We start from the raw sequence: 26447 nt of genomic DNA on the forward strand, positions 1-26447 counted from the left end.
CGAGATTGTTTGGTATTGTTTTCTCTCTGAGCACCCCTCCTTTCGGAAGGCTCTCATAGGCGCCCACCACTGAGCCGCCCCCGCCCGCCGCCGCAGCGCCGGGACCCCAGGCCCGGCTTCCCCGCGGCGCCCGAGCTCCGAGCTCGCCGCCGTCCGGCCGCAGAAACTGAGTAAGTAACCCCTGTTTGGCCCCCGCGCTCGCCAGCCCACTTCCTCCTCCTCATCCCTTCGTTTCCAAACCCCATCCAGCCCCTCCTCCCCCAAGGTGCAGGACACCCCCCTCCCCACACCAGGGGTGGGCCTTCCCTCCCCAACCATCCAAAGCCTCGCTGGAGTGTTACCTACAAGGGGCACAATTTTCCTACGGGCTCAGAAATGCCGACCCGGGCCTGCAGGGCCGACTCGGGAAAGGAGCGCCTCGCCTCTTCCTCCTCCATTTCCTACCCTGTCCTTGCATCCTCTCCCTGCACTCCCACTCTTCGCTCCACCACCGCTGCCGCCGCCGCCCCCGCTTTTAAAAAAATAAAATTGAATACAAACTTTAATCAATAACGACAAATATTGACGCTCAAAAGCAAATGACCCAATACAGTGAGAAGGCAGCCAGAAATGTGAAATATTTGTCCTAAGGGGGATTTCGGTTGGGCAGACCCGCAGGGTGGAGGGGGTGGAGGGGGCGCAGAGAAGGGCCGCGGCGCAGCGTGCTCCCGGCGGCGTATCCCTGCGCGGTTCCGCGCGGCCGCGAGGCCCAGGCCCGCGGTGAGGGGGAGGCGAGCGCCGAGGGGGCGGGAGCCAGCGGGCGGGGCGGGGGTGGGTGGGCCCAGATCCGCCGATTGGTCGACGGCAGGAGAGACGCTCCCGCACGCCGCCAGCTCTGATTGGCCCAGCGGTAGGAAAGGTTAAACCAAAAATTTTTTTACAGCCCTAGTGTGCGCCTGTAGCTCGGAAAATTAATTGTGGCTATAGCCGCCTCGATCGCTGTCTCCCCAGCCTCGCCGCGGCCGCTCCGGGACGCGCCCGCCCGCCGCCCGGCTCTCCCCCCCTTTGGGCTGCTGCTGCTGCTGCTGTGACTGCTGCTGCGAGAGGAGGAGGAGGAGGAAGCAGCAGGGGGGGGGGAGCGGGGGGTGGGGGGGAGACCAAGAAGTAGAGTTGGGAGCGAGGGAGCTTCACCCCCGGGGCGGTGGTTGTTTCTTTTTTCTCTTTCTTTCTTTTTTTCTTTTCCTTTTTTTTTTTTTCTTCTAATTCCTGAGGGGTGGTTGCTGCTTTTGCTACATGACTTGCCAGCGCCGGAGCCTGCGGTCCAACTGCGCTGCTGCCGGAGCGCTCAGTGCCACCGCCGCCGCCCGCGCCTCCCGCGCCCCGCTCGGCACCCACCGGTCGCCGCCGCCCGCCGCGCCGCTGTCCCGCTCCCGCGCCGCCGCCGCCGCCGCCGTTTCCCCCCTGACGACTGGGTGATGCTGGACATGGGAGATAGGAAAGAGGTGAAAATGATCCCCAAGTCCTCGTTCAGCATCAACAGCCTGGTGCCAGAGGCGGTCCAGAACGATAACCACCACGCGAGCCACGGCCACCACAACAGCCACCACCCCCAGCACCACCACCACCACCACCACCACCACCATCACCCGCCGCCGCCCGCCCCGCAACCGCCACCGCCACCGCAGCAGCAGCCGCCGCCGCCGCCGCCGCCGCCCCAGGCACCGCAGCCCCCCCAGGCGCGGGGCGCCCCGGCAGCCGACGACGACAAGGGCCCCCAGCAGCTGCTGCTCCCGCCGCCGCCGCCGCCGCCGCCGGCCGCCACCCTGGACGGGGCCAAAGCGGACGGGCTGGGCGGCAAGGGCGAGCCGGGCGGCGGGCCCGGGGAGCTGGCGCCCGTCGGGCCGGACGAGAAAGAGAAGGGCGCCGGCGCCGGGGGGGAGGAGAAGAAGGGGGCGGGCGAGGGCGGCAAGGACGGGGAGGGGGGCAAGGAGGGCGAGAAGAAGAACGGCAAGTACGAGAAGCCGCCGTTCAGCTACAACGCACTCATCATGATGGCCATCCGGCAGAGCCCGGAGAAGCGGCTCACGCTCAACGGCATCTACGAGTTCATCATGAAGAACTTCCCCTACTACCGCGAGAACAAGCAGGGCTGGCAGAACTCCATCCGCCACAACCTGTCCCTCAACAAGTGCTTCGTGAAGGTGCCCCGCCACTACGACGACCCGGGCAAGGGCAACTACTGGATGCTGGACCCGTCGAGCGACGACGTGTTCATCGGCGGCACCACGGGCAAGCTGCGGCGCCGCTCCACCACGTCGCGGGCCAAGCTGGCCTTCAAGCGCGGGGCGCGCCTCACCTCCACCGGCCTCACCTTCATGGACCGCGCCGGCTCCCTCTACTGGCCCATGTCGCCCTTCCTGTCCCTGCACCACCCCCGCGCCAGCAGCACTTTGAGTTACAACGGCACCACGTCGGCCTACCCCAGCCACCCCATGCCCTACAGCTCCGTGTTGACTCAGAACTCGCTGGGCAACAACCACTCCTTCTCCACGGCCAACGGCCTGAGCGTGGACCGGCTGGTCAACGGGGAGATCCCGTACGCCACGCACCACCTCACGGCCGCCGCGCTCGCTGCCTCGGTGCCCTGCGGCCTGTCAGTGCCCTGCTCCGGGACCTACTCCCTCAACCCTTGCTCGGTCAACCTGCTTGCGGGCCAGACCAGTTACTTTTTCCCCCACGTCCCGCACCCGTCAATGACTTCGCAGAGCAGCACGTCCATGAGCGCCCGGGCCGCGTCCTCCTCCACATCTCCGCAGGCCCCCTCGACCCTGCCCTGTGAGTCTTTAAGACCCTCTTTGCCAAGTTTCACGACGGGACTGTCCGGGGGACTGTCTGATTATTTCACACATCAAAATCAGGGGTCTTCTTCCAACCCTTTAATACATTAACATCCCGGGGACCAGACTGTAAGTGAACGTTTTACACACATTTGCATTGTAAATGATAATTAAAAAATAAGTCCAGGTATTTTTTATTAAGCCCCCCCCCCATTTCTGTACGTTTGTTCAGTCTTTAGGATTGTTTATTATTCTAACAAGGTGTGGAGTGTCAGCGAGGTGCAATGTGGGGAGAATACACTGTAGAATATAAGGTTTGGAAGTCAAAATTATAGTAGAATGTGTATCTAAATAGTGACTGCTTTGCCATTTCATTCAAACCTGACAAGTCTATCTCTAAGAGCCACCAGATTTCCATGTGTGCAGTATTATAAGTTATCATGGATCTTTATGGTGGACGCAGACCTTGAGAACAACCTAAATTATGGGGAGAGTTTTAAAATGTTAAACTGTAATTTGTATTTAAGAAGCATTCGTAGTAAAGGTGCCCAGGAAATTATTTTGGCCATTTATTGTTTTGTCCTTTTCTTTAAAAAACTGTTTTTTTCTTTTGTTTACTTTTAGACCAAAGATTGGGTTCTAAAATGCACTTGGTATGCTAAGTATTAAAAAACAAAAAAACAAAAAAAGGAAAGTTGTTTCAGTTGGCAGCACTGCCCATTCAAATGAATCGGAAGGGGACAAAATTAATGATTGCCTTCAGTTTGTGTTGTGTATATTTTGATGTATGTGGTCACTAACAGGTCACTTTTATTTTTTTCTAAATGTAGTGAAATGTTAATACCTATTGTACTTATAGGTAAACCTTGCAAATATGTAACCTGTGTTGCGCAAATGCCGCATAAATTTGAGTGATTGTTAATGTTGTCTTAAAATTTCTTGATTGTGATACTGTGGTCATATGCCCGTGTTTGTCACTTACAAAAATGTTTACTATGAACACACAGAAATAAAAAATAGGCTAAATTCATATATATCTTGATACTTTTGTCTCTTTTATTAAATAGAGCTAATTTTAAAAAGACCATTAAAGTTCTAGGGAATTCAAAGGCTTTTTCAGCCAACTAAAATTTAACTGCTCCTTCATTTGAATTGAGACTTTAAACATTAAAATAGTATTTTTTTTCCATTGTGGAATCAAATTTTACAAGGAGCAGGCTATTTAATAAACACTAGCTTTAAAGAAAGTATAGGCTTTTCAGCTGATATCTTCAAGTTTCTGTAGATATACAGCAAAAAAATGACAATTTTATGTGCATAGCTATTTACCTTGTGTTTATTTTCAAATCAGTTGATAGAATGCTTTTTATATATTTTGTTTCAGGTATCTTGTTTATAGCATTTGGCAAATTATAAATAAATATATGTATATGGTTAGATAGAAGTGAATATAATGCACACATATGTAATATATATATAGACACACAGAGCCCTTCAGTTCAGGTACAATTTGCGCTATGAATGCTGCAAATATTTTTGTTTAAATATTTGTATTTATACTTTCTAAGTCAGCATTTATTTTTGTGGCTGTTTACCCACAATGAAAGAGTTCTAATAAAGATGTGCTGAAGTTGCAATATAAGATTTGCTGAAGTGATCACCTGTTGTAATGACTTTCAGATCAATGTTTATATTTTATTTTTAATTATAACAACTTAAAATTCTAGATGTTCAGAAGAAGTAAAATGCCTCTCTCTCCTTTTCTTTCATTTTTACAACATAGAGGTATTTATTTGATTCCCTTATAAATGTCTGTATAATTTAATCTAGAGATTTGTTCCTTTTGCTTACAGTCATAATTTTGTTTTAACTTACAGTATACATATGCATGCATATATATGCATATATATCAATCTGAAACAAAAAACATTTTTTGAATTATTTCAGCATCCCAATTGCTATGGCTCCAAAAAAATAATTAGAAAACCTAAGTAAAAGGTTTAGTAACTAATTGGATCCTGTGGAGAGTCTATGGAGGACAAGTTGTTCATTTGTTACAATTGTATAGTCTGAAATGTGTTCTGCAGTAATGCAATAAGCTGGCTACTTCTTACAATGGGCCCAATGAAAAATAATCTGTCCCCAAGATGTTATCGGCAAACACTTAAGAGAGTTGCTCAGGGGGAAAAAAAAAGGAAGAAAAAAGAAAAAAGCTTAGAAGAAGCAAGCTGACTCAAATAGATTGAAATTGAAATGCAGAATAGTTAATATTGGGACGTAGGGATGGGTGGGTTGTGGAAGGGAGAAACAGAGGAAGAGAGAGACAGAAGAAAGGGAAAGAGGATCTTGGGGGGGGGGGGGAGCATCTCCTACTACCAAAAAGAATGAAAGAGAAAGAGTGTGCTCTCAAAGAAAGAAAGATAAAGTCCAGGAAAATTAAAAGAACTGGAACCAAATATACACAAATGGGAAATAGACTAAAATAGACCAAGACAGCTAGTTTAATTATCTCCTTTAAGCAGACTGGACATGATTTTATTTTCTTAGTAAGAGAGCAGTTTCAAGCAGAGGTCCAACTTCTTGATATCTAACAGTTCTTCAGAATGAAGCATAAAAGAAAATTCCACAAATAAATTGTTTTAGAAGCTAAATTTATGACTGACATTAAAAATAGTAATAGAGTCCAAGTGAATGAGGTTAGGCAAGGGAAATCCCCATTACATATTTGTGAACCAAAACAGCTCAACGAAAAGCATGTGTTTAGACTGAAAAAGGTGATGATGTATTGTTTGCTATTACTATGGATTTTATTTGTGCAATGAGAATGTATTGGCACAGAAGAAATAGTCTTTGCCTATCAAAAGTTAAAAAGAAAGTTTAACTCTTGTATTGTGGTAAAAGGGACATAGAGAAGAAAGAGTTCCTCTATGAGTTTTTTTTTTTCCTGGCCATATTAAATAAGTATACTTATTTGTGATAAATGTTTATTTGCATGATTTGAGAAATCGAATTTCAATGACAAACTTCATACTTTGAGGTCAAGCTTAAAACTGACTTCTTTGAATTCGTAGGACCTAAAGACTGGAGTAGAAGTTCTCTTTGGATACATCTCCAAGTTACATATATAATGGAAGTGATTAGAAGTAAGAATAGCTTGTTGAATAGGCATACAAGATAGGAAGAAGGTTATACAGAGAGAGAAATTTGTGAAGGCCTCCCGAAGCCCAGTATGAACATTTCATTTATCTCAATCTGTCCCATCATCTCTCAAGTTTTTTTCAAAGGCATTCAGTGTCCTAGCATGGCATTTAATAGATTTTTTTTTTTTGCAACAAATTGGTTGTAATGTTCTGTTGATATTTGTTATCACCAACTTTTTCCAGTTAAAATTAGCTTATGCCAGAAAAACACTTCAAAACTTTTAGAAGCTTTTCTTCTTTCATACTAATGATTCTTTTTATTGAGAGGAAGTTTGCTCTTTTTGAGATTTTGGAACTGAAAATGATCACAGCTTAAAACTTGAATAATCAAACTGCAGTTTATCTCCAGGTTAAAGTATTTTACTTGAATGTGTCTGATACAAAGTTAATATAGATTATTGATATATAAAACATTGAGAAAATCATTTAAACTAGAGCAGTGAGGGAATTCTTCCAAATAGTTTCTCCAACTTGTTACAAAATTGGAAATCAAGTGAACATGAAGTCCAGAACTAACAAAATTCAATACAAGTATCTTTATGGCAATGGAAGATTTCATGTGGTTTATATGACTTGCATAAAATCAAGTGTAGAGAGACCAAAAAATGGGTCCTGTAGAGTATTGATATAATTGTATATATTTAAGTTGGTGGATATTTCACCCAAATAGGCGGATAAATTGAAGCTCTAAATATATAAATGTGGTTTTTAAAAACTGTTTCCTACAACATTGTTGAGGAATTTGTTTGTGTTGAAATAATTTTGCTTTTGAGAAATTAATTTTATAAATATCTAAAGTGGCTAGTTGTGTTCGGAACTAAATGCCTGCTGGAGAAATAGGCTAACAAAGGGTGAAGGTGAAGATCATTAGAGGTTTTAGAGCTGGCTGAGACGGGTTGCTGGGGTTGTATAACTGTGCCTAGAGGGCGGGGTTCCTGTACATTCCTACTTCACCAGATAACCTGCCCCCAACACCACTCCAGCTTCTGCCAGACAGATGGAACTCTCCAACGTGAAAATCTGCGCAGCCATTCCAACAAGCGGGGTAGGTGAAATTTGAATTAAAATTCTCCCCTTTCCCTCCCCCCCACTTAAAGCCAATTGAGGCCAAATCCTGGAGATAAGGAAAGAATAGGGGTCATCTAGATTTTCCTTTCGCGAGTACACACGTCTGCATTCTTCCTAAAAACTACCTACCTGTAAGAGTTCAAAAGGGCTTTCATTCTCGATTTTCTTTTACATGTATTTCTTTTGCGTGTTCTCATCCCAGTCATCCCCCCTTTCCCTACCCTCTCTCTAGGGCCTCCCCTCCCCCAACCACCAGCAGTTAAAATAATCCACCTCTTAGGTTTTTGGCCCCCAAACCGACCTTTTTCCCACTCTAGCGGTCAGTTTGCCTGGACCATGTCCTGAGGATGTAGGCCAAAGTGGCTCTGGGGAATATATGGTGTAGCGTTGTGTTTGAGTCTCTTTTCTCCCTTCCGATTTCTGTCTGTTTTTTCCCTTCACCCAAGACTCTGCCTGGTGTTGGCCGAAGGATGCCGAAGAAAAAGACTTAAGGACTGGGACACTCTTACCCCAAGACTGGTAAGTGCAAGTGCTTTTCGGAGGGAGGAGAGCTATGCCAGATTGCTTTTTACTAAGGCTTAAACCGCGTCTTTGAGGTCCGGGGCTAAAGTGCTCCTCTTCTTTTGGAAAAATTTTCTTAGCGGGCGCGCTATCAACAGAAGTAACTGAGAGAATGCATGATTTTTCCACGTCGGCAGAAAGGCACCGTGGATCCTAAGTAAAGAGGATGAAGAGATGGCAAAGAGGGATGAAGAGAAAACGAGTCGAATTTATGCGTAGGAGGGGTAGTGGGAGACTGAAATAGGTCCCAAAGTGCGAGTAATTCAATTGGTGGAAATAAGATTTCTGAGTCTTGCCGCAGCTTCCAGAATACCCTAACGGACCTTTCTTAACGTTCAGACTCTTAGGCATTTGTTCTCCCTATTTGAGACAGAGCTCTTTGCTCCAGAGCCAAGACTTGTCTAATTCTGAAGTTCTTTTTTCTTTTCTTCTCTTTCTCTACCCCCCCCACTTTTTTTTTTTTTTTTTTTTTTGAGTACGCCCCTCCTCCCTCTATTTTCACACTAACTTTGCCAACCTCTCCCAGATCTGGCCCTCCGCCCCCAGCTCCTTGGCCTGGGTCAGGCGAGGGTCCCCGCGGGATTTAGCTGAACAGCTCCAGGTACAGTGCGGCGGGACCAGGGTGGGAGGCTACTCATCCGCCTGTTCGGAGGACTCGGGAAAAGCGCACCGTTCTGGGCTTGACTTTGTCCCTGGTGGGAATATTCCAGTCCCCGGCTTTGGGAATCTCAGGCAAATAATTGATTCTTAATGCACACTTAGGAGACGGCAGTGTGAGCTCGAGAGCCTGGCTGTCCCGAGAGTGCCCGGGGCGCGCCAGACACAGGTTAGTTTCACCCGAAGTGTATTTGGGGCCCTCGCCGAGATCTATTAGCCTTCCCGGCGCCTCAGGGACTCCTGGGTGAAGCTGGAGAAGGGCACGGTGGCGGGGCAGGAATCCAGCCGCGTCGTTTTCTCGGCCTTTGGAATCAAGTAGAAAAGTGATTTGGACTGCTGAGTCCGGGCGGCGCTGGCGGCCGGTAGCGGGGTAGGAGAGGCGCTTCGGGAAGTGGCGGCCGAGATTTCCGCGGACGCGAAGCCCGACGCTGAGCAGGGAGCAACAAGGTGAGGGCGCTCTTGCCCAGGACAAGGAGAGCTTAGAGTTTGGTAGCTCACACTGCCTGATGCCAGGAAAATTGACTCCTCAGCCTTGGCTGGCGCGTTTCCCCACCTTTTTTCTTTTTATTCTTGTTTCCTCACCCCCCCCCACCCTTTTCCTCCCTGAAAGTTGTTTCTTTTTATTTACCTGGTGCGGTTTCAGATCTCAGCACTTATCTGTTAGTTGATAAAACTGTTTTCTCTGTAATAGACATCTTTTCTCTTTTCCACTCCCTACTCCTGTTCTATTTCGCTCTCCACCCCATTTTCCCTTCCGCCCAAGCCTGTGGTCCAAGGTGAAGGGTTCTTAACGGAAAAGAGCTGGCCTTGGATAAGGGTTGGAGAGAGGGTGGCTGGGGTTTGGGTGGGCAGAGAGCATCCCGTGGGTGCCAGAGATTCTCTGGGGTGCTTCAATTGGGAAAGAGGATGGGAAGAAAAGGACAGGCAGAATAGAGCTTGTCCACTTCCAACTGCCCCCCCCCCTCAGACCCCCGTAAGACCCAATTTCGACGCTTTAACCCCAGCCTCACCTGGCCCTCTATTAAAACTTATTGAGGTAGGCAGAAATCTTGAAATCGTTGTCATCAGAAAAGGCATTTAAAATAATATTAAATAATTCTCAAAATTGTGTCTGTGGGGGTGAGAGGGGAGATAAAACGTCCCACATCCTTTTGTCAGTCTGTTGCTTAACCCATATGATCCTCTCCCCTGGTCTTTGGCCTTGCGGAAAAGCTGCATGGGAGGAAAGCACTGTGCACTTTGCGAGATTTGAGGATTCCTGTCCGAAAGAAACCGTGTTCTGTTGCCAGACATGTTTGGTTATTCATTTTCGCCTTAGGTTGAATTTTCTTACAGGGCTAGCCCTCCCTGAACTGGGTTGTCTTCTTCAGTTTGGCTACCCACCCACCCCCTCCTTTCTGCTCCCCTAGGTGTCTCATTCTTGGAATCAGAGCACTTTTAAGGTACAAACATATCTTACTCTACGTCTGTAGGGCAGACATTGTTGATGCCCTTGATTGGGCAGAAAAACCAAAAACTGTAGTGGCGTTAGGGAGAGTTGTTTCTGGGTTCTTTCATTTTCTCATTGCTCTGAAATGTAATGACCTGATCATTGTTGTTTGAAGTTAAATTATCTGTTAAATTAACCCTAAACAATAACTGATGATATTTTTTCCATTTGGGTCTGGTTGCCCTTGGATGGGAAGGAGAGGAGTTAGAGAATGCTTGGTCACATAGTAATATAATCAAAACCCATATTTGGGTGCTATTATATAAGAAAGATCACTTTCAAAGAAGCTGAATTTCATAACTAAGAAATTCTTTTAAAGGCCTGTGTTCCAGAAGGACTACAGTAATTCAAGGATGAATGTAAATAAGCATCTTTGTTGATTAAGAGAAAAATATGAACACCGTATTTCATTACTCTTCAGAACCTAAATACTCAAAATCATCATACACTGGTTTTTGCTAATCTAAATTAATTCTGCCCTCCAATGATAAATAGTCTCAAAAAGGAAATTTGATGTTAAGCAAAATCTGAACCATTCTAGATATCAATTTCTAGAAATCCAAGGCATATTTATTTCTTTCAGTCAGACACTGTTTTGCAATCATTTTAAGAAACAATTTTGGAATAACGCAGATGCTTTTTCCTCCTTTCTTATTTCAGATTGCTTGTATATGCAGGCATGGGTGTGAGAGCTTCAGGGTATATTGAAGAAATTAAATTTTTCTTATTTGTTTTAACAAAAGGACCAAAGAATCTTTAAACCCAGAGGGTCATAGTAGTTGGGAAAAAATCTTTAAAAATAGTAAACACTAGTGTGTGTTTTTCCTATTAAAATGTGCGGAATAATTAGAGGGTATGATAAAGGTTGAAATATTCAGAACAAAAAAAAGGAGGGAATTTTATTATTTGATACTTTTAGAATTTTTATAATTAATAATGTTTTAGTTTAAAAAAAGCTTTCTTTAAAAAGTGGAATATTCCCACCCCGTCAGAAATACTCTAGGTGGAATAAAGTAGGATCAGGTAAAACTGGCAGCAAGCACAGCTTGTTTATTTATTCATTTATTTTCCCAGTAGTAGTAGTAGTAGTAGTAGTAGAGTTGAAAATTTTAATTATACGTTGCAAGCTCTGATTGCAGGTTGGAAGACTAAAATCGATCATTCCTACATCGATAGTGTTGTCTATTACTGCATTGATTTGTGTTTATTTATGCAGAGACTTTCAGTTATTTACTTACATATTTCAGCATCTGCCTCTTGATTATTATTGCAGGTTGGTTTTAATGAAAGAGCTTATACAGGAAACACATTTGACAGATCAATTTTAAGTAAACTTGATAGTGAATTATAGCAACCCAAAGAGTTTACAAAATTACTCATCTTACTTGCTTTTTAGCAATTAGAAACCTGTTTCTGATTAGAACCTCATAATACTTGAAAACTTCCATTCTTCTCTTTACATATTGTATGGATGTTTCAATAAAATAGAAAAACAGATGATTTCATTATGTCAGATATGATAGGGTGAAACCAATGAGTGAGCCTTTTTTTGTTGTTGTTGGCATAACTAGGTTTTTCTCATAATAAGCTGGCCGCTGGGTTTACTAAGGATGTAGATGAAAAATCAAGGGGCAGCGAGATTTGAATATAGAAATGGTATTAACTTTAAGTTATTGGGGCTTTACTTCTTGTTAACTGGATATTTCAGAATTCTTCAGTATATATCAAATGCATTTATACATTCATCTGTTCTATTATTTAGTGTATATCTACCATCACACCTTAGGAAAATAGGTATTCTCTTGAACTAATAGCTGACATGTGAATGTTATATATCAAGGCTCATTTGAAGAAATACAACAGCTAAAGACCACGGGGTGTGTCTTTTATAGGTATAGGCAATTGTGGGAGATTGAGATTCATTCCTGTTGTGCTTATTATCATCACAAAATATTGAAAGATGACTTGGAAATTGAAAAAAAAAGTGGTCTAATTTATCGAGGGCTATTTACTCCTCGTTTTATAGGATTTTGCTTGCAGTTTGGAAAAGGAGTCTTTCCTAGTAATTTGGAAGACATCTACCAAATATGGTTAACAGTCATACTCTTCATCTCTTGCACCCCCCCCCCCCGCCCCGTTCCTGCCACCCCCTCCATTATTTAAGAGAAATATAGAAAGGAAAAGTAACCGAATTCTTTCTTGAGAACGAAAGGGCCTTGGGAGATGGAAAGGGAATTAATCTCTTCACCCTGGCGAGTTTTCCAGAAACTACTTATCCTCAGCTTTCGCGACGTGAGAGGTGGAGCCTCACAGTCCGGCAGCTGCAGGCAGAAGGTGGGCGAGCCCCGGGACCTCAAGCTTTGCAGAAGGTTGAAAGGAGTGGAGGGAGAGATTTGAGTTTGTTTATTTGGTTTATTTTATTTTTCTATCCTGTGCCAAGCCCTTGAAGTTAACACAGCGACATAGCCTTTTAAGACTAAGCACTCTTGGCATTCTTTCGAGATTGAGATTCCAGAGCATCGAATGAACAGGACTTATAGCTAAGGCGTGCTCACCCACCCCTCCCTCTGTCTTTTTACGCACGCACCAGCTCGTCCTCACGTGCACGGGGTAGTGGACAGTGTTGACTTGAATTGCTCTCGCTTGCTCCAAGACTTTCCTGTGAATGAACCCGAAAACACTCGACAGGTCGTGAATAATCGTTTTAATGAGTGTGCAAAGCGTGCGACGGAGTGCACCGAGCTGTCGGGTTAAACAAACAACTTGTACCCTGACCAAATCCGATTGTTAAAGTGCAAAGTGATGTCAGTACCATTTCCATTGCCCTTCGGAAAACCACAGATCTGACACGCGGGAGTCCAATTTTCCCCATTAAAGAAAAATAACAATATTTTCCAACCGTGTATGTGATCTTCTTTAATATTAATCTGAGCCAAAGGAAACCTCATTTGAGAGTCAGAAAAGTAGTCATGTCACTGTTTCAAAAACAAATCAAAAGGGAAAATGAGGAAGAAATTAGAACAAATACAGTCTCAGAGAGGATTTCTTTTTGATAGCTCACATGTCATTACTGATCGATACTGTAAAAATCTTACATATATATAAAATTTTACAGCTCACCACAAGCAAATATCAAGTGTATCTAACCAACTGGAGTTGGTAATTTGCTTCTGTACTAAGACTGAATCTCTATACCTGTAAAAACTTTTTCTATTGAAAATGTAACTAAAATATTTGCTGTTAAATATTAGGCTGTGAGAGAATGAAGGGACAAGTAGTTTCCACATTTATGCTCTCAAGGAAAACAATTTGGAGGAAAGTAATGGGAAAGGAACCCTGATGGACCACCATCTAAAACAATAACAAAAAGCACAAGTGAGCTCTTGATGGATCACACTCTTCCCTTTCTTTGTACAACTGCACTGGGGAAATATTTTTGCTTCTTTCCATCCAGTTAAATGATCTATTTGGAATCAGCCACATGTTCTCCTTTCCTTGTTCTTTCTCTTATCTTCTTTACAATTCCAAACACCAAAAACTACATGAAGAGTAAGAAAATTAAACCTCAAAAGATGTAAGAGAAATTCCTTTTACATATGCCCTCTAAAATTTTTGTGGAAAAATGTGTAAAATGCTTCCCCTGCCAGCAACTCATACACACTTATGAGTCAAACAAAATGTCCAGTGTATTAGTTCCAAATAATTAGCTTCTTCAACTCAGTAACAATATGGGAAGATTTAAGTTTATACTTTCATTGGATTAAGAAACATAGGTTATGTATTTTTCTTTATTAAAGACTGAAAATATATCATGTCCTATAGTCTGAAAGGTTATTTGTCCTCTTATGATTGTAACCAGCTTGTAGAAATGAAGTGTTAGGGATATGGCACATTTGAATATGGGAGTTCAGCAGCATTTGCTCACTTAACTCCTACTAGCCATATTGTCATGTACATCTTTCTTTCTGACCATCTATTTCACATAGGAATATGTTAATATACAACCAATTGCAATTAAATGAAATAATCCACCTAAAACATGACTGAGGTGTTTGATGGAGTAAGGAATTTCTATGGAAGTCATTGTAGTTTTGTCTATTATGGTTGCTAGTTTTTATACATCTGTGTTCATTTAGCATCAATTGGATAAAATGGAAGGTATTGAAATTCAGTTTCCATCATCAAAACTTGGAAAAGACAACCAGTAGTTTAGGACCGTGTTTTTGTTGATTTTGACTGTTATCTAGTGAATGTCTGTATCAGAATATCAATTCAGACTATCCTTTATTTTCTAGGAAATTTGACAAAAAATGACTATCAAAAACTAGGGGCTTGCATTTTTTATTGTTTTAAATATTTCTGGGCACACAACAGACTGTGCAGTTATTACCTAAACAGATTTCTTCTCTGTGGGCTGACTGAGTTGAGGAATTTTAGGAGTCACTGAAAGAGCCACATCCATTTCTGTTTTAAATGCACAAACAGCAAAGCTAGAGGGTGCGTCTGTTTTTGTGTGTATATATGTAGTTAAAGAACTACACTATCAAAACATTAATTATATTTGAAAGAGAGCAGAGAGCTTGTTGTGGAGAGAATTGCATTATTGAATTTATATTCCATGGAATCTGTCTGTGGAGAGGGCTGAAATTGTATACCTGTCTTATATGATGCACCCTCTCCAGTGAGGTGCATAACTAGAGCAAAGAGAGGCAAACTTGGAGGGGAGTGAGCTTAGATATTTGGATGTCCTAAGCAAGGGAATCCACGTGCAAATGCAAATCACATGAAGAAAAAGCATGGGGTCTTTGTTCTCTGTCAACAAAAGCAAATATAGTATTTTCCCTCTATCAAGCAAATCACAGAATGATCTTAGTTGAATTTGGAAGAGGGGGAGAGGTTGAGTGACTAAGAATATTTCAATTATCATATTTCTGATCCCCAAGTCCTGTTTATTTCACAGCTGCCAAATTTTATATCCAAATTTTAGACTCTCTTCCTCCCAAATCCTACATTGGTATGAATCATCCCTGATCATTTTTAGTTTTTTGGCTTAATTACCAGTTTTCAGCTTTAAATTACCAATAAACTAATTAATCTGACTAATCTTTCTAAACTTCTACTGAATAGTATAATAGCTGCAACAACAACAAAAATAAAATAACAAAACTGCAGCAATAATGACAGAAATAAAATGTTAATAATAATGCAAACAATAATAGCAGAAACAATTTTAAAATAATTTTTCTGGTCGACAGGATGAAGATGGAATCCATTTTAGTCTGAAATGTGTTTCATGGCTGTAATCGGGCATTCTTCTGAATTCTTGTTTCACTGGTTAGATGGATGATCCACTCCAGTCCAACTCAAGTGTTCTAAAAAAGACTCCCTTGGGGGCGCCTGGGTGGCTCAGTGGTTTAGGCCGCTGCCTTCGGCTCAGGTCATGATCTCAGGGTCCTGGGATCGAGTCCCGCATCGGGCTCTCTGCTCGGCAGGGAGCCTGCTTCCCTCTCACTCTCTCTGCCTGCCTCTCTGCCTACTTGTATCTCTCTCTGTCAAAAAAATAAATAAAATCTTAAAAAAAAAAGAAGTTATAAAAAAAAAAAAGACTCCCTTGGTCTAATATGGTAGGTCTCTTTAATAGCACTAGTACTTTTGTACCCATTCCTCTTCATTGCTATAGTCATGTCCCCCTTGGGCCCATTACCCAGGTAAATCAATCTGGGATGGAGACTGGAAACTGAGGTAGATGTATGAAGGGATTCTTGGGTAGAAAAACCTGGTGCCTTCTGGCTGGAGCCCTGCTGATGAATGGACAAATTGTTACATTTGGGAATCGTGTTCACAAAGCTGAGGAGTTTCAGAAGGACAAAGTAACTGAGGTTCCTTTGAGTCTAAAGAGAACACGCCCTGAGGAACTCAGCCCAAAGGGCAAGACACAAAAATCAGGAATTAGCTCCCCCTGATCATCAACTTTTTTGATTACTTTCTGGATGAAGGGACAGAAAGGGGACAATAAAATGAGGGGAGTAGAAGTGAAAGGAAGAGCCCAGGTTGAAGATGTTAATAACTAGTGGTGATCCCGCTAGTAAAGCTAAGCTCATCTCCTTAGGGGGAGGTAGAAGTGCTTTTGTCAATTGTAAACCTGCCAAGGTTTACTGTTCTACGTGCAAGAACAGCCACCAGTTCCTGAGTCTATGCTCTGAAGAATCTGCCAGTAAGTTTGTACCTGCAGGAATCTAACTCCTCTCAGCCGGAATGTTCTCTCCATCTCCCAAGCCCTTGCCCCCCAACCCCCCCCCCCAACCCCAAGAAAAAGGAAACGAAAGAAAATAAAAATCAGGTGGGGAGGGAATGAGACTCAATGCTTGTCTGGCAGATGTTGGGGTTAAAGCAGGTTGTCTGATAATTGACTTCATTTGTGGAGGGGAAAGAAAGATGGTTAGGAGAAGAAGGGCAGCTACAGGAGAGGAGAGCAGGACTGAGACAGAAATTCCTCAGCAGCCCAGCAGCTAAGGCCAAATGGAAACAGAACTTAGTTACAGAAGAATGGACTGGGAGGGAGCCAGGAAGGGTGACTTAAATTTTTAGGCTTTGCTGTATTTTCCTGCAAATCAATATAGCCCTGAACACTTACGAGAAAATAAGATCTGTGTGCCTTCTTAAAAAACAAATTACAAAAGGCATAACTATCAATAGCCAGTTTTGTTCTCTACAAAACTTTTTTCTTTAGATACTGTCTTCAACTTCACATATGCACACAGTCCATAACTAAACCCAACAGTAGTTGAAGGAAGCAAGGGTGGGAAAGAAAGGGCCGGCCTCCCTGCTAGTAGTACCAGGCATCTATCTCAGCACCTTTCACAGCAGGGAGGCTGAACAATCTTTTTTTGTTTCTGTCTAGTTTTTTTTTTTTAAGTACAAAAATATCCCTGTTCATGAGAATATTATTTCACTAAGAGCGACCAAGACTGAGGAGCTTTCATTTCTAGAGGTAAATTCACTGAGGTGATGCTCATTCTGCAACGGTAGTAAGGCGACTTTGGCTAAAACTGTGTATCGCTTTGCTCTTCAATGGCTCCCCAGGCTTTCTCCGTGTACTGATAATAACTAAGAACTACTAAGTTCACTTAAGCTCTTTGGAACTACAGCTCTGCAACTTGAAATCAAACTGGAGTTTTCCATATAAAATCCAGTTCTAATTAAAATAACATTTTAAGGAAAATATTGTTATTGCGATTTTTATTTGAAAATTTCCTTTGATTCAGAGATAAGTGTCATTCATTTCAATAAGAAAATTAAAAGAAATCAATATTTCCAATAAAAGCGCCCTCAACTCTGTTACACACACCCCCAGAGTATGGCTTTTAAGAATTTATTTTCAAACACTTTGATTTTAATTGTATATAACTGGGAACCTCTGAGTCCTTGGAGACATGCCTAACTAAAAGACACTAAATTAATACTCTTATAATGGGAATATTTGATAGAAAGTAAAGACACACCAAAAACAGTTATTTCACAAAGTAGTAAAAGTCATGCAGACGTTTGCGTGCACTCAGTTTATGCACTTATTTAACAAAATATTCTATATCCCAATATCTTGAAAAATCTTTAACCAACACAAACCAGATATTTAAATGCTTATGCATTTATACATACATGTATATACACATTATATATATACCATGTTACATATAGTTCAAATGTGTATATTCATTCTTTATAGAAACTGAGATCTAAACAAATATTAGCATTTGTAACTTTTTAACTACCAGTAATTGGGGTTTATGAGCTGTAAACAATGAGAGAAAGGCAGAACTACTACATTCTGCTTAGACTGTATTAAGCAAATACAGGTTTCTTTCTGTCTTGGGGTGTTGCAAGAATAAGGAATTTAGGGATGAATGGAATTGCAATCTATATATGTTTTCAATAAACCAAGATGCAGTAATTTCATTCTTTAAACATTAACATCCTACTATTAAAGAAAAGACATATCTACAGTTTCAAAGATAAAGGAAGTAAGCCCAAGTCAAGTGATGATATTTTGAAAGGAATGGTTTCAAATGATGCTAACATTTTTTTCCAACAAAGAACTTTTCAAGGCAGATAAAGCCAGATCCGTTGCACAAGTGGCAAAGCAAACATTTTAGTAATGGGCTGGGGGGGGGGGGTATTTAATGGACTGACACATTTTGAATATTTATGAAGAGTAATATTCCTTTGAAGAAGGTCGTGATTGTCCATCATGTTCCTTAAAAACTGGTAATAGATATCGAAGGAAGTTTGGGGGAGGAAAAGTTCAAGCATTCTAACTATTGCTAATGGTGAAAGAATATGACCTGTGTAGAACAGGAAAGGATTCCATGCCATGAGAGAAGTTGCAAAAGTCTTTGGTCCTATCATGTTTAGTCTCTTTAGATACACATTTCAAAAACATATCCTTTCCACTAGGCTCTCATCTGCAGTTATGGCTCACAGACAGCAGCCAGTTTGTATTAAAGTGTAGTCCAGGGGCGCCTGGGTGGCTCAGTGGTTAAAGCCTCTGCCTTCGGCTCAGGTCATGATCTCAGGGTTCTGGGATCGAGCCCCGCATCGGGCTCTCTGCTCAGCAGGGAGCCTGCTTCCTCCCTTCTCTCTCTCTGCCTGCCTCTCTGCCTACTTGTAATCTGTCAAATAAATAAATAAAATCTTTAAAAAAAAAAAATAAATAAAGTGTAGTCCAATGCATCAATGCAGTTTTGAAAACAGTGGACGGGAAAAAGGAAGGTACAGTTTTATCAATGAAATTCTCATTGGCAGTTGAAGAACAGGAAAGAGGGAGGCTTCAAAACAGGGTGGTGGGAGGAGAGTAATATTCTTTAGGTGAGTTTTGGGAAGATGCTAAGTAAAATGCTGTTCAGAAATTGGGATTAATCGAGCAGTTTAAATACAAATCTGCCGGAAATCATGCTCTGTGCGAATGAAAATGAAGGAATTTATGCATATTCTAATTTTCCCTCTTTGGCTGCTATTTTGGAGGAAGAGACTTCTTTTGCTGATGGTGGGACTTTTTTGTTCCGCACAGGAAATGTGTAAATGAACACAAATGTTATTTTTTTTTCCTCCTTTCCATTTCTCTCCTCCCTTCCTCCTCCCTCTGTCAACAATTATAACTTGTTAGGGACCTCAGTTCCGTGGCCACAGATCCCAGGGTTTCTCCCCATTTCTAGGATGCCTGAGGGCAGGCAGTGCAGGGAAGGGGAGTCAGGGTTCCTCTGGGTCCTTAGATCTTTGGAAATGAACTTATAGCTCCCATTTCATTTTCCGACATTCAAAGACAGTAGAGAGTGAGAAGTCATACGTTTAATGTGATGAAAATTCATCTCAAAAGCTATTTCCTCTCACGACTGAATTCTCAGTAAAACTGGACTGAGGAGAACTTAGTGATCTCATAAGCCAAGTTGTGAAGATCTGCTGACCTTCAGCACGAAGTTGAGCTATTTTCTCTCTCATGCCCTTGGGAACAAACCGTACTGGTGCATTTTAATTATATTAAGACCAGCAAGAAACTCTCTTGGTTAGCCTATTCTGATGAAAGTCGCCTAATGCTGAGATGAAGTGAAGTGGAACGCTGTGGTCGTTCTGTGTTTCGTGGCGTATATAAGGGATTCCTGAGACGGTTCGTCGAGGTGCGTGGGGTGAAGGTAGGGGCGGGGGCGATTCTGTCCACGGGGAAAGAAAGAGGCAGCGGCAGCCGGAGAGCCTGAGAGAGAGGAAAAGAGGCTCTCTCTTTCCTCCGGGTCACGCATTGCCAGTCCACGCTGAGAGCTCCAGAATTAATTCCGGAACGGGGAAGACAAACTGACACTCCGGGTTTCCAGCTCCTTTACTACCCTCTCGATAAAAGTCTCGGAGCCAACGCTATTCTTAACTATTTAATTTGAAAAGAGCCCCGTGGTGCACTCCCCACTACCCCCCGCCCCCGGCTCCCTCAGCGGCCCACACAGCGTCGCCCCGGCCGAGCGTCCGCAAACGCCCGAGCGCCTCAGTACGGTTCACCAGCAGCCCCGCGAACCCGGCCGAAGCCTCCGCGAAGGAGGGTGGCGAGAACGAAGCCCCACCTCCCCCCACCCCCCGTCATCCCCGCCCCATCCCTAGCTCGAGCTCCTTCCTCGCACACACTTTCAGTGCCCCCATGGGAGCGTTGGTGCCCCAGCGTGCCTGCTTTCTAACATCCCCCTACGCCGGGACCCCGTCCCGCCTCCCACTTCAGTCTTCCTCCCTCAGGAAGGGGGCGCCGCTCGGCAGGCTCCCGGCAGGTCAGCACGCCGCTCGTGGGACTCGAGGCCGAACGCCCGTTCCCCTCCCCGTAGGGGTGTGTGTGTGGGGGGTGCAGAGTCGCTGAGCGAAAAGCTGCGAGAGGCGCGCGGCCCCTTCCCTGCACAACTCACGTCAAGCTTACAGCCACATTTAGGAACCTCTTCCGAAGAGCTCAAAATCCCCATTTTGCGGAAAGCCTGTTAGGATGGGACCCTGTGGTCCGAGAAACCCCTGAGAGGCTTCGAAAGACCTCGGTTCTAGAGTCAAACCCGGTCAGGACAATTTCTCCCGCGCACTCCAGATCCTGCACTTCCGGTCCCCCTGTGGGGTCCTGACCGTCCCCTACGCCCGCACTTCCGCAGAATCACGTGGCTCGGGGACGTGTGGAGAGCTGTTTCCAATACCTTTCTGGAGCTGCTCGGGCCTTCACCTGTTCCTGTCATTTCTCTTTATTCTGAATTTCCTTTAATTTCGTTGCTTACGCTGTGGAAAATGGAGTGGAGGAGGGCCAGAGCTTGAGAGAAAAGGCCCACTGAAAATAATCGTGTTTTGTTGTTGTTTGTTTGTTGTTGGTGTTTTGTTTTGTTTGGCTTTTCAGATCATCTGCCTCTTTCTCAATTTCCTGGATGAATTCACATCAGCAACTAAGACTCAGGCATCTTTGTTTCCCCCCAGGGCCTACATCAGTGTCTGCACATAGTAGGCATGCAATGAATGGTGAAAGAATTTTGAATAAATGTGCTGCCTTTTTGGGCTCATGTGGTTAGGGTTAGTGAATAGCCTCAGAAATCAACTGACTTTGACTTGTGTTTTGTTGAAGTCAGTTGAGAGGTTGATAAATGATTTTTACAGGCATTTTGATTTTCTTTCGAAGGGACTTCCCCAAACCAGTGAAAGGAAATCTTCTAGAGTTGTTGAAAATGTTTTCCTGGACTTACTCGTGTGTATGAAGTAAAAGGCTGTGATTTTTAGAATTTGGGGGTTTATCAGCCCTTCTGTGGCTTTTCCATTTTGCTTTCTTTTTAAAGTTTTACTTATTATGATGAGAGGTCAATGTCTGTGAAGTTAATCTCTTGTACCCAATTTGAGGCAGTAACTAATTTCTCTTTTGCTTTCCTGCTATGTCATAATTTAACCCTTGAAAACCTTAATTCACTTCTGCGTTGTCTTCTGCCTCCTCCAGCTGTTCTTGTTCAGAAAAACACTTGTTTTTAAAGGCCATAATAACTTTAGAAACAGGAGAAAAATTTTGTAGTTGTGAAGTTGTATGGCTGAATTCAGTCAGTCAGCATATGTTAAATGAATGCTTTACTAATCTATGGTTGTGTAACCATAGGTTAGTCCCTAGAGTATTTAATGTCCCATTTTCATTGACTATAAAGTAGTGAAAATATATAACCAACAAGTTAATAACCAGGAATGGAATTTGAAAGGTTATAATTGCTAATCAAATTTAAAACATTTATTAGCATCATTATTAAGAGGGATACAAATAAGACCTGTTCTTATCCTCTGGGAACTTACAGTCTAGTTGAGCATAAATAATGTAAACATAAATTGATAGAAATAGCTACTAAGTAATATTCAGTGTGGCTTATTGAAAACATTCAGTAAACAGTTGCCTCACATATGAACTTGCAGTCACGCCATTCTCGTAACAGAAATATGATACTGATAAGAAATAAAGGAAGGATTAATTAGGAAAACTTTCATGGAGAAAATGAGTTTGTCCTCTACGTGTCACATAGGAAGATGAGCATATTCAAGATGTTTGCGTTTGAGGGGGTAAAGGTGATATAAGTGGAGAATGAGAAAGACGTTTAGTGAGATGGAGTTTGGTGGTAATTTGTAGGAAACCTTAAAGACCACGTAGAGGAATTAGTATCTGATAATAGAAGTGATAGAGACCTATTTTGGTGCTAGGGGCAGAGGACGGCTTTATTAAAATTGAGATTTATATTTAGATGATTCTAGTCAGCACTTGAGTATAGTGAAAACTGAGGTAAAAAGAGTAGGAGAAAAGACTTCCGTGCAGTTCTGGAATGGGATACTACAACAGAGACAGAACTATGACGAGGCCCTTTCTCACCAGTTTCTAAATAGTGGGAATTACATTGAAATGATAAGATCAATAACTAGCCTTGAATGGAGCAAGAGCCACAGCACCCCTGAAATCAGTACTACTCCTTTATTCTTCATTGTTGGTGGTGCTAGGATATATTAGGTGTTGACTGATGGAAATAGTATCATGATATCTTCTTCACCAATTAAGCTCAAGATACCTTTCTTACAGCATCTTTACTCATTATTCATCTGTAGTAGTTCTTAACTGTCTCAACTGGGTGTGATTTCTGACACTCTACAACCTTCCCTGTCCCCACCTCAGGCACATTTGGCAATATCGGGAGACATATTTTTAGTTTTTTTTTTTTTTAATTTTTATTTGTTTATTTACAGCATAACATATTTTTAGTTTTAACAACTAGGAGGCCACTACTGGCATCTAGCAAGTAGAAGCCCGGGATAATTATTGCGAAGTCATACAATGCATGGGAGAACCCCCCAGGGCAACAAAGTATCTAGTCCAAAAAGTCAACAGGGCTGAGGCTGAGAAACCGTAAGTTATGGGAATGAAGCATGAGCTCTGAGAGCTACACAATGAGTCCCAGAACCTAACTTCTATTATATAACAACTTCAATTGACAAAATGTTTTATTTGTTTGGTGAGTCTGATGTACCTTTGAAAACGGCAGTGCCTCTGCCTAGCCCTGAGGTCTTAGAAACAGGAAAATCAGAAGGGTACCTGCTTGGGTTTTCTACTTTTTATAAAATGGAGTTAGAAATCTCTCTTAAGGATTTGTCATCTAAATGTTATTTATTAAATTGATAAAATGTGCCTTTGGAGTTGCTTAGCAACTTATGGAAAGCTTGCTTTTTAGAAGTTCATTTGTTTGTTTAAAACTAGGGTAGGTTGCATATTATTAGCTACATTACATAAATCAACAAAGAAATGTACACTGAAAATGGAATAAGATGTTTCAACACATTTTCTGCTCTCGGTGTCTGGCAATTAAAACACTCTAATTGTCTGGTAGAATTGCATGAAGTATTTGACAAACATTATTTATGTATGAAACTTCAACATAATATTGAGTATGTAAGAGAACCAAAGGGGAAAAATTAAGCAGGTTTGTCATAAAGTATGTGTTTATCGTAACCTTTCTTCTTCAAAAATCTTATCTACTAAGTACTTTTATCAGACACTAATTATACTCTTTCAGAAAAGAATTTCTCCCAACACCCTTCAGTGCCTGCACCCTTTAATCATATCTCATTACATCTACCTAATCCATATCTTTTTCACATTGCCAGGGCTCATTAACAGTTTTAAAAGCCAATCTTGGACATTATTATTCCTTGTAATCGAGATGAAAATAATGCCAATAATATTTTATTTCTAAAATGTAATGGATCATTTAAAATTTGTTCTGAAGCCATTTCTACTTTAAATATTAATGAGAAATTAACTTTCAAACATGCATTAAGCTAGCAGGAATGGTGAGATGTGTCTGAAAACCCTGAAGCACCTTTTTGAAGGAGAAGTTATTTTTATAAGCTGTTTTAACAGTGGATCATCAGTCACTTTGAAGGGAAGTGATCCTTGATTAACAGTTGGCTGATACTGTGCTTCCACAGATGTGTAGCAGCAATACAGGTGCTACGTATAAAACAGGACAGGTAATTCTCAAGACCTGAGCATCTTCTCTCTCTCTCTCTCTTTTTAAAGATTTTACTTATTTACTTGAGAGAGAAAGAGAGAAAGAAAGCAGGAGGGGGAGATGGTCAGAGGGAGAAGGAGGCTCCCCACTGAGCAAGGAGCCTAATGTAGGACTCAATCCTGGGACTCTGGGATCATGACCCCAGCCAGAGGCAGTGGTTTAACCAACTGGAGCCACCCAGGCACTCATAAGTATCTTCTTTTTCTGATTGAAAAGGTAAAAAGGTTTGAATGGGCCTTCATTTTTGTGTATTGCCTCACTTAATTGTTGTAGACGAGACAAACGAAATGTCTCAAATAATGAACTATATACATCGACATCATGTTTCCCGTATATTTAAAGAAAAGATTGTAAGTATGGCTAGTCCTTTATTCTTTTTGATATCTCATTTTTAGAAAAGGAAACCTGGATCAAATTTGCAGTTACATGGCTAAAGTAGAGCCTCTTGATAATGTCTTTCCAGGACTTGACAGCCAAATCTTGCCTCTTAGGATATAGCTACATAGGACTAATACCTTATTCTCAAAAACGGAAGCTTTCTCCGCCATTATAATTGAGTTTGAGATTCTTTCTTGAAAATTATCATTAGCAGTCTTACGAAAAGGGTGGCTGAGCCTGGGTGGCTCAGTCAGTTGTGCATCTACCTTCAGCTCAGGTCATGATCCCAGGGTCGTGGGATCAAGCCCCGTATTGGGCTCCCCCCTCAGTGAGGAGCCTGCTTCTCTCTCTCCCTATCCCTCTCCCTCTGCCTGCTGCTCCCCCTGCTTGTGCTCTCTCTCTGTCAAATAAATAGATTAAATCTCTTTTTTTTTTATTAAAAAAGAGTCTTAGGAAAAGCTTACTGGTCCATTATTCATTTATTGTGCATATACTGTTAATCTATAATGTTTGGAAAAAGAAACACAAACCCAAAGTCATTATTCCAAAAAAGTCCAGGTTTTGTACAAGTACCTCAAGCTGTTTTCCAGTAGCAAAGGAGATGTAATAAAGCTTTCATTCAGCTTTGATTTTTTTTTCATTTATTAGTTCTGCCAGACAGTAATTAGCTCTTATTTGGAGTATTTTATTTGACATTTTGAAAGTTTTTTCTTTGGAATATATATATATATATATTTTTCTTTTGGAGTTTTATGTTTCTTTTGATTTCTCTCCACTACTATGGTACAGTTTGTTGTTGACTATAGTAAACTATTAAGAAGAACCAAGTGAAACCATATGATAGTTGGTGAGTTTGGTGTGCTGTGTCTTATGTTTTACAGTTGTTAAAGTAAGATAATTAGAATTTTAGGATCCCTCATATTAAAAAAATACTCGACCTTTTTTCTCTTAAATTCTTTAAAAATTTTTATTCATAATTTTTGGGAAGGGTAACTTTGTGTATGCTCAATTATACACAATTTTTCATGTATTTTCTTTTTGTTTTACTGAAATAGTTTGTGTATTCAGATCCTACCAAATTTTTACAGTGACACCATAGGCCATAGATGATGCTTACTTAAATGGCATTTCCCTCCTTTTATTATCAATTAGTTCTACTAACAAAAATAAAATTTGGTGAATGTAACAACATGCTATAATGCTATAAGAATTTTAAAAATTACAAATATGATATTAATATAGTTTAAAATTACTTTTGCTTTTGTAACCTAATTTTTATCTTTGTCTGTTTATCTCTTCTTATTAGAAGTTTTGCCTTTTCTCTATTGATCATTTATTTATTTATTTTTATTCTTTTCATGTTATTTTCAGAGGTTTCTCATTGGCCAGTACTATGAAGGTTGATGGCATGATCATTCACTTCACATCAAAGGATATCTACTCATCAGTGTGCTGTTGTCAGTCAGAGGTTTCCAAATATGTGTTCTCCAACTCAAGGAAAAGTAGCTGGATCCAGGCAGAAACGTGTCTAGGAACTCCCTAACTATGCATGCTGTGTCTCCAGAGAAAGCTGCTTCAGCATTCCTCCTGGTTTTTGTTTTTGGAATACTTTTCTCGACAGCATTCTCCAGACTCTAAACTACTAGAATAGTTCCTAAGTTCATCCAGATCTTTCCCATGTCTGAATTCTTGGTCCTCTTCCCACCCCCTGGCTCACAGATAAAAAAGAAACAACAATAAAGGAATAAAAATTGTTTGTTTCTGTCTGACTGAATCATTCCAGTCTTGAAGCACCCTGGTGGTTTAATTAACCTTGCTATTGCATTTACCATCTCCCACATACTTGTTTGTGGGAAAGTGCTCTTCTTGGCATTCGCCTAGTTAGAAAAAGGAACACCAGGACTGTGGCACTGGACTTAGCTCTTGAAGTGCATGGCATGGTTCAGAATAAAGTTCAGCATAAAGCTTGAACAAGCCTAGTTTTTCATTGATGGGGTGAAATGGGCAAAGCACCATCTTTCCCTGACACTGTATGACAGCTTTGATGAATTCTAGGTCATTCTTCCTTCCAGAGCAACAGTTCTAGCCTAGCATGGCGTTTGTACCATTATAGAGAGAAACATGGTGGCTCTTGTAAGAGGAGTTTGGAAAGCTTTACCCCAGCAATCAAGATGTATGTTAAAATGATTAACTGAAT

The 26447-nt window shown here is 41.9% G+C and overlaps 1 protein-coding gene and 1 long non-coding RNA gene across 2 annotated transcripts; both read left to right on the top strand.

The window, feature by feature from the left end:
- Positions 1-1120: 1120 nt before the first annotated feature.
- On the top strand, positions 1121-3848 carry FOXG1 (forkhead box G1). The gene has a single exon (XM_046009149.1). The coding sequence runs from the start codon at positions 1455-1457 to the stop codon at positions 2925-2927; it is 1473 nt and encodes a 490-aa protein (XP_045865105.1). The 5' UTR covers positions 1121-1454; the 3' UTR covers positions 2928-3848.
- Positions 3849-6963: 3115 nt separating this feature from the next.
- On the top strand, positions 6964-26006 carry LOC123944214. The gene is made up of 3 exons (XR_006818757.1): positions 6964-7061; positions 7531-7603; positions 25622-26006. It is a non-coding gene; the product is annotated as an uncharacterized LOC123944214 (long non-coding RNA).
- Positions 26007-26447: the final 441 nt, after the last annotated feature.

This window comes from Meles meles, chromosome 6, assembly GCF_922984935.1.
Source record: "Meles meles chromosome 6, mMelMel3.1 paternal haplotype, whole genome shotgun sequence".
NCBI classification, from domain to species: Eukaryota; Metazoa; Chordata; class Mammalia; order Carnivora; family Mustelidae; genus Meles; species Meles meles.

Excerpts from the sequence above, each read along its gene's own strand:
- FOXG1 (XM_046009149.1), top strand. The coding sequence starts at position 1,455 with ATGCTGGACATGGGAGATAGGAAAGAGGTGAAAATGATCCCCAAGTCC.